The sequence below is a fragment of the Zingiber officinale genome, chromosome 1B (assembly GCF_018446385.1).
Source record: "Zingiber officinale cultivar Zhangliang chromosome 1B, Zo_v1.1, whole genome shotgun sequence".
Classification (NCBI taxonomy): domain Eukaryota; kingdom Viridiplantae; phylum Streptophyta; class Magnoliopsida; order Zingiberales; family Zingiberaceae; genus Zingiber; species Zingiber officinale.
This window is the reverse complement of record NC_055986.1, coordinates 164,981,326-164,989,937: the sequence shown is the minus strand read 5'-3', so window position 1 is coordinate 164,989,937 and position 8,612 is coordinate 164,981,326. Positions and strand designations below refer to the sequence as shown.

The following is an 8,612-nucleotide window of genomic DNA, read 5'->3' as shown; positions in this document are numbered from 1 at the left end:
TTGTTCCTCAAATAGTAGAAATAATAAATATTATATTCACAGGTAGTTCTTTGTTTTTCAGGATTTGCATTGCATAATATATATTCCTTAGATGTTTTGGAAGCCCAAAAGCTTCTCTGCTTTTTAGGCTTCGAGCAAAGCAAATAAGAGAATAAAATTGAGGTTAATTAATTTAAGGAAGAAATCTCTCTCTCTATATATATAGAATCAACGAAACTGATTATGTAGAATGAAAAAGGGTGTAGTTTTTAAATTAAACTAGATCTTCTTGAAGGAGATGATCAATCACCATGAACAGAACACAGAAGGAGGAGGCTGTTTGATTTAGAAGAAATTAATTAAATTACACAATGACTACAGGCTTGTTATTTTGTCCGAGTCTAAGCTCGAGATCTAACTCTTCTACAGGACGAGGAGGTTTAAGCAATTTGAGTACCTCGTGATCGTTGCTCGCCAGTTCTTCCGTCCGCCATTTTTTCGCCCTGAAGCTCTCCTCGCCGTCGGCGTTCCGTTTGCGCGCCGCCGCCGAGTCGAGAAAAGAAGACGCGGCGGGAGTCGCATCTCTCGCCTGAGAGAGAGAGATGAAGTCGCGCGCGGTGGCGGCGGCACTCGCTTCCGAGATCCTAAGATAGGGACGATGATGATCGGGATTCAGCAGTGCAACGGCATGATCGGCGGCGACGCCGCCTTCTTCGACGGACTGCTTGAGCCTCGCTCGGTCACGGCGGTGGACGTTCATGTGGCCGCCCAGCGCTTGCGCCGACCGGAACTCCCGACGGCAGAAGCTGCAAGAGTAGGACCTCGGCGGCCAGACGCAGCCGCCGAGGAGACGCCCGGCGGAGTCCTCGGCGAAGGCCTTTTCCTCCCACGACGGATCGTGAGCGTACAGCTGGTGTCTTCTCCACGTCCAATTTTCTCCTTGATCCATTAAAAACAAAAAAAGGAAGAGAACGAAGATGAAGAAGAAGAAGAAGGAGGAGGGGAATTAATTAGGAGATAAGGAATTAATTGTGACTCTAAAGAAAAGATTAAATTGTAGAGAATCTTGTGCTGAGATGGATGGATATATAGTTGTTCTTGGTAATAAATGTGTGAATAATTATATATTCTGGATTAATATTTTCTTGCTAGGGTAGCTAATTTAGATTCGTTTAGTTTAGTGCACCAACAACAATTCAATTAATAATTAATTAATTAATTAATTAATGGGGGCAGGACTTGGTCCCTCACGCACTGTAACATTCGTCATCTACACCTAAATTATGTTGAACGTCCGTATAAACACATTTTTTGTGTTCCATCCATAAAACTCGTTCATTTTAGTTTAATAATAAAAAGTATATAGAACAAAGGTGGTTTAATATTAGAAAATTTAATATAAGTTTGATAAACATTTTTTTATCTAATTTATAAGGATAACAATATATATACTATTAAAAATACATCTCTAATAAAAATAAAAAAAACAATTTTGATTTATATGATTAATCAGGTAACTCTAAATATTGGTAGATATTTAGATAAATTTATATATTTTACTATGTTACCATTTTATTAAAAATCTAAACTTTTTATTAACTAACTCTTAATTAATTTGGCGAAGTCCAAAATTAGTTAATGTCTTTTTTTTCCTTTTTAAAAATAATTTCAAGTAATTTCTACACACGTATCAATCAGAGATCTAGAGTTAAGACTCAGTTGTAATGTATTATTGATTTTTTTTTCATTAATCAAGACTTAACTGCGATATATTATTAAAAAAATTTCTCATTAATTAATCAGTGATCTAGAGTTTGAGACTTAGATGTAGTGTATTATTGAAAATTCTTCTAATTAATCAATCAGAGATCTAGAATTCGAAATTTAGCTGCGACGTATAATTGAAAAATTTTCTTATTAATCAATTAGAAATCTAGAGTTCGAGACTCAGCTATGACATATTATTGAGAATTTTCTAATCAGTAATTTTATCTAGTTGTTTTATATAGCAAAGATGTGATGTCATGGTTTTATTTAGTTCTACATCTGAAGATTGACAACATACGAGCAAAAAAATATTTGGTAAATACTTTAGGCCGGCAACATTAGAAAGCATACTTTTCTCAGCTTTTTGGCTAAGATCAAATATACTATTAAATTAATTTTTTATAAGGAGGAGTTTGTTACAGTAGCTTACTACTGGGATTCTCGAGTGTCACCCTTGTATTGCACTATTGCATGGGTCTGGCACACCCTTATACAATTTATGGACAACCTTTTGGCTAAGATTAAGTATAATATTTGTTCTTATCATTTTAATATTTGATATAAAAAATTAAATTAACTTTTTATAAAAGAGAGTCCCTTACAGACGTAAGGACTACACTCGAGAACCCAAATAATTCGGATAGTCAAAGAGGCAAGTACTTTATACTAATGACTCTGCTTTAGTATTCATGTATTATATTACACATGTAACACGTGTGCACGATCACTAGTCTATATAATTTTTATTCACTTAGAAAAGAATGAGTCATTCATATGTATGATTATATTATTATCAGTGTATTTTATCCATTGATTATATTTTTATTAGTTTATAAAGTGTCATCTTACTATTTTATTAAGAATTTGGACTTTTTACTAATTAATTTTAGTAAAGGCTAAAATGAAATTATGTTAATATCATTTTTTTTTCCTTTTTACTGAAAATAATTTTAAGCCTTATTAGAAATTTTCTTTGATTGTTTTTATATAAAAATATATGTTGTCTAAGTCTTTTGACTAAGATCAAGTATAGTATCTATTTTTATCAGTTTAATATCTGATATAAAAATTAAATTATTTTTTATGAGGAGAGTCTATTACAGTAGCTTGCCGCTGGGGTTCTTAAGCGTCGCGCGCGCTCTTGCCTTGTACTACTGTATGGGTCTGACGCACCCTTACTAAGTTCAATTTATGTGTATGAGGTAAGTTACATGTATTCATGTATTATATTACACATATAATACATGCACGCGATGACTATTTATTAGAATAAATTTTAACCTAAATAAAGTATTTGAATTGACGATAATATTATGAATGAGATAAAAGAATGAATAATTAAAATGAAGAAATTCAAATAGTTAATCCGGATGAAGTGGTCGAGATAATTTAAGTACTATCTTGAATTTACAAGATTAAGATAGTGAGTGCTCAAATAATCTATATATTGAAAAATGTGCTAAACATTCTACTATAATATTAGTAAAGTTCGACCCTATATATGATGCTTAGTTAGTTAGGTGTTTATTTTTTATGAATATTTATTTAAGTAGATGACTGGATTCAGATAATTACATGTTAAATTATTATTAAGTAGTCATTTAAATAAATTAATAACCATGAATTGTCACTCCTACGTAATTAACTTGTATGTTTTCCAAATATTTAGTCATAAAAATTGAAAATGCATGTTACCTTAGCAGTAGAAAATCTCTCTAACAATTACTTATTTGATTAATAAAATGGCCATTATGCTATTATTCCCTTTTGTGTATAGTGTTACATATTAACAAAAGGTTGCTTCTTTGACTGAACCATCAATTGGGGGGATTGTCTTGTCTTGGCACAGGAAAATATGTTGGAATTGTTGATATCACATATTCAAGATTGGCTCTGACATACTGACCAGTGTCATCCTATTTCTTTCATTTTTTATTAAATAATTAAATTTCTTTTTATTATACATAATATATATCTTCAACATCAGTAGTAAGAGGCAACTGTGGCTGTTTATTCGAGCAGACATGATTGATGCCAACAAACATGATGAAACTAATTAGTTTAATTTTATGTTCTGAAAGATTATACCAAGATCCAACCACTGAAAGAAAGGCTCTTTCTCAAGTGATAAGCCTGCTGATTGCTAACCATGAACAGTAGTGCAAAAATTCTGATCAAATCTAATGGCAGAAAGGAGGTTGCATTGTGGTTTTTTAATTCTGAAGCAGCTGATCCAGCTCAAGCAGAGAGAGAGAGAGAGAAAGAGAGAGACACAGAATGAATAAAGTAGTGTCGGTTGGTATTTTAAGCTCATTGTCCATAGTCACTGCTAACAGATGGAGCACATAATTGCAGAATCCTTTTTGTGAATGTGTACCTGAAACCATATTGAGAGATCAGGAAATCCTGAAGCTCCCCTTTATGCTGATCCTTGCCTTGTGCCTTGATCATGGTGTTTTCGAAGCATCCAAAACTGTAAGCTGTTGTTGGCAGAATAGTTTAGGCTCAATTATGAGTGACATGATAGTTTTCTATTGTTTTGGACCTAGTCAGAGAGTGACAGGGTATCAATCGTCTCACGATATGCGTGCAAGGCTACATCTTCTATCTTCCTCTCCATGGCCCTCTCTTCGTTGTTTGCCTCTCAGCTTTTATTATTTGTCGTGTTGACTGTTCCAGAGTACTGATCCTATCTGCTAAGGAGAAGAATGATTAGGTGCTGAGAGATTTCCTGCCTTGTCCAACAAGGACTTGAGGTCCAAATTCTACGGCAGGAAATCAGGGAGCTAAAGTTTAGTTTAGATTTTAATGGAATGAGTCCCAACGTAATAAACAAGGTTCTGAAATTAACCTGTTGAATTCAAATGTAGATCCAGTAAACATTGGCCATGGAGTTGAAAAACTTTCTTATCATCAAACATATTTTATTCTCAGTCACTCTCAACGTCAGGTTAACAGTTTGGATGGTGGGAAGGAGCAGCTGGTGACTTGATGTAGTGAAAAGATAGTAACAATTCTTTAAACAATGGATGTCTCTCTCTGTATGACAGACAGACGCTGAAAATTAAGGCTGTCCTTTGAACGAGTGCGATATGACAACTGATCTATCTGAAAGCAGGGATTAGACGAGAGTAATTGAGCAAGGCTCAAGGGGTTGTTTTCTCTTCCCGGAGGAATATTTTGTCAACTAAAGGGGCCTGCAAGTAAGCTTAGGTCAACTATCTGCAAGGCTCTAGATCATGCATTGTCAAGATTCGAACTAGATCTTTCTACTACTGCCAGATTGTGTCAATTATTTGGGAAGGTGATAGGTTAGACTCTTACGGATTAGGCTCGATGGCATTAATGGTGTCATAAATCCCAGAATCTTTGAGGCAGGGACTAGACTAATTTAGCTAATTTTGTTTTCAGAATTGGACTTTGGAGGTTGATGCAATCCAGATAGCTAGGTTGAGCAAAGAGGAGTGGTTGCAATGTTTAGGAAAGCTAGGGTGCAAGCGAAGTTCATACTTTAGTTCTTCGATGAGCTAGGCTAGTTACCAGACTAAATTAGGCGCGATCGATCAAGTCACTTTTTCAATAATTTGAACTAGCTTAAGAACTTTAGTAATCATAATGCAAGCATGATGGCGAAAGGTGAATATGTTCGTCCCTAACGCCCCGTCAATCCGTCCTAGAATCAACACGGAAGAGGTAAATCACGGACGGAATCATAATGCAAACATGATCTATGAACTGAGAGAATGAGATGTTCTGATCAACTGCAATAAGAGGATGAGTTCATCTTTGTTTGCTTTCTTATCGAAGACAAACGTGGAACTCAAGTTCGATGAACTTGAGTGCTCTGGATGGCACTTGATGAGAGGAGGGTTTCCTCATCTCTAGGGCCTTTCATGCATGGATGTCGAGAAATGTGTACGGAACTTCTTTACCTCTTAATTATTCCATCACCTATTGCCCTACAATAGCTAGCGAGGTTCTTTGAGGCACATGTATTAGCTTGACTTTTAAGATATTATGGTACTTTGGGAATATATCTTATAGCCCTTAATGATCATAGTTTATCACTTGAATTGGAAAACATTTTTGATTTATTATCACAATTCATTGTATCCATTGAATCTTTTCAAAAGGATGATGACGATTTTGTATCCCTCATTAGGATCTCTCTATTCCAATGAATGAAAAATGTAATGTTTGGTCTTTGACATAATGACATAAGATTTTACATATGTATCTTTCGTAGGGCTATAAATGAATTGAACGTTCATGAACAAATTTTATAATTAACTTGGTAAGAATTTATTTATGTTAGTTCAATACACATAAAATTAATTAAATAAATAAGTATGAACAACTCATTAAACTAAACAAACAAGTTTAAACACATATGTGATTAGTTAGTTAATGTTCGTTAATAATGTTCGTGAATAACGTTTATGAATAATATTCATGGACTATGTTCATTATTAAAACTCTTATCAACATATAAATTTTTTTTAAAATGAACAAACAAGTTTGAATTATTAGGCTCAATAATTAATCAAATAAAAAAAATTTAAAACAATGCAAATTAAACAAACTTGAATTGAGAGTTTGATAACATATAAGTAAACCGCGCTTAAGCTTATAAAAAATAAATCAAGCCAAGCTTGAACAATCATTTTCATGACTTAGTTCAATTTAGTCTTGACTTGACTTGGTTTGATTACCTTATCAATCAAACTTGCACACCCCAAAACTTGGCTTGTTTACTATCCTAATTCTCTCATTTCTCCTATTTGATTTTGAAAATGCCTAAAAGTTACAAAGAGGCTTACAAGACTAAATCAAAATTTTTGCAGTTAAAGGCTTCTTGATGTCGAGCATAATATGTATATTATTCTAGGATGTGAAGTTGCAAAGGGATTAACAAGAAAATAAGAGAGAAATAACACAAAAAAAAATGAATAGTTGAAATTAGACTTAAACCTATTATGAAATCAAGAGCGCAAAGAAAAAGAGATGCAGTCATAATGTGTCTTAAGTTAAACTAATTGATTCAATATCAAAATAATTTGTCATAAATATCATCTAAATATAGGTTTATATACCTCTCAATAGGGCTGTAAATGAATCAAGCGTTCGTGAACAAGCTTGGTGTTCGACTTGGTAAGAGCTTGTTTATGTTCGTTCAATATACATTAGATTAATTAAATAAATAAGCTTGAACAGCTCGTTAAGCTAAACAAACAAGCTTGAACACATATGTGTTCAGCTCGTTAACGTTCGTGAACAACGTTCATGAACAATGTTCACGAAACATATTTATTAATAAATCTCTTTTCAATATGCTAAATAAATAATAAAATAAAATAAAATAAATAAATAAATTTAAATTATCAATCTTAATAACTAATCAAATAATTAAAATTTTCAAACAATCAAACAAGCTTGAATTGAGAGCTTGATAACATCTAAACGAACCAAGCTCGAACCAAGCTCAAACCAAGCTCAAATCAAGGTTGAACCAAGCTCAAGCCAAGCTTGAATTGAGAGCTTGATAACATCTAAACGAACTAAGCTCAAGCCAAGCTTTAAACAAGCTCAAGCTCATAAAAAATAAATCAAGCCAAGCTTGAACACTCATTTCAAAAGCTTGGTTCATTTTAAGCTCGGCTCGGCTCGGTTATCTTATCAAACAAGCTTAAACACCTCAAAGCTCGGCTCGGCTTGGCTTGTTTACAGCCCTACCTCTCAAACCTTCTAAAAAATCTAAATGGAAAATTAACCAATGAGACTTATGTTGGTGCAACCTTAGGTCAAGGTTGACCTGGTTGACCCGACTCGAGTTGACGTGACTCGAGTTGTATTTTGATGTTTGACCTGGGAAGATTGTCGGTGCAACCTTAGGTCAAGGTTGACCTAGTTGTGTTGCATGTTGATGTTTGACACTCGTGAGAGAGTTCTATTCTTGATGTGGGACAAGAATAGATGTTTGGGAGATTATTGGTGCAACCGTAGGTCAAGGTTGACCTGGTTGACCTGATTCGGGAAAAGTCCAAGTATGGAGACTTGGCACGGAAAAGTCCAAGCAGGGAGCTTGGCACTGGAAAAGTCCAAGTATGGAGACTTGGCACGGAAAAGTCCAAGCGGGGAGCTTGGCACTGGAAAAGTCCAAGTATGGAGACTTGGCACGGAAAAGTCCAAGCAGGGAGCTTGGCACGCGAAAAGTCCAAGTATGAAGACTTGGCACTGGAAAAGTCCAAGTATGGAGACTTGGCACTGGGAAAGTCCTAACTGGGATGTTAGGCAGTTGGAAAGTCCTGGTAAGTGAAGTCGGGCAAGGGACTAACTGGGATGTTAGGCGGTGTGAAAAGTCCTGGTGAGTGAAGCCGGGAAAGGGAAAGTCACGTGAGTAGAAAGTCCTAACTGGGATGTTAGGCGGTGTGGAAATCACGGTGAGTGAAGCGGTGAAAGTCCCGTGAGTGAAGCCGGGCAAAATCCAGATGGATCGGGGATGATCGGACTTGGTGTTGGAAAGTCCAAGTAGGTCAAAGGGATTGACCGGACACTTGGCGAGGGAGTTCTAGCAGGTCAAGGGTGACCGGATGCTAGGGATGAAGTACCAATAGGTCAAGGTTGACCGGATATTGGTTTGAAGTCTTGGGACTTGGTTTGGGCAAAACCAAGCTCTGGATCGATCACCGGACCAATCCAGTGATACCTTGTTTGCTCTGATCGATGCGGTGACCGATCGGATATCGAAGCTCTGTTCGGTTCTTGTCGATCGGTGGCCGATCGCCAACAGGCGAAAAGAAGCCGGTGATCGGTCCACGCATCGATCTGATCGGTCGGGACCGATCGAGACGATGTCGCCGAATGAA

The 8,612-nt window shown here is 35.8% G+C and overlaps 1 protein-coding gene and 2 pseudogenes across 1 annotated transcript; 2 read left to right on the top strand and 1 right to left on the bottom strand.

Moving 5' to 3' along the window:
- Positions 1-343: 343 nt before the first annotated feature.
- LOC122044385 (zinc finger protein 11-like) lies at positions 344-928 on the bottom strand. Its single transcript, XM_042604883.1, has one exon. The coding sequence runs from the start codon at positions 926-928 to the stop codon at positions 344-346; it is 585 nt and encodes a 194-aa protein (XP_042460817.1).
- A 1,165-nt stretch (positions 929-2,093) lies between these two features.
- Positions 2,094-2,237, top strand: LOC121994146 (annotated as a pseudogene).
- Positions 2,238-2,743: 506 nt separating this feature from the next.
- On the top strand, positions 2,744-2,924 carry LOC121993614 (annotated as a pseudogene).
- Positions 2,925-8,612: the final 5,688 nt, after the last annotated feature.

What these genes read in the sequence shown, in the direction of transcription:
- LOC122044385 (XM_042604883.1), bottom strand. Translation starts at nt 928, where the DNA reads ATGGATCAAGGAGAAAATTGGACGTGGAGAAGACACCAGCTGTACGCT.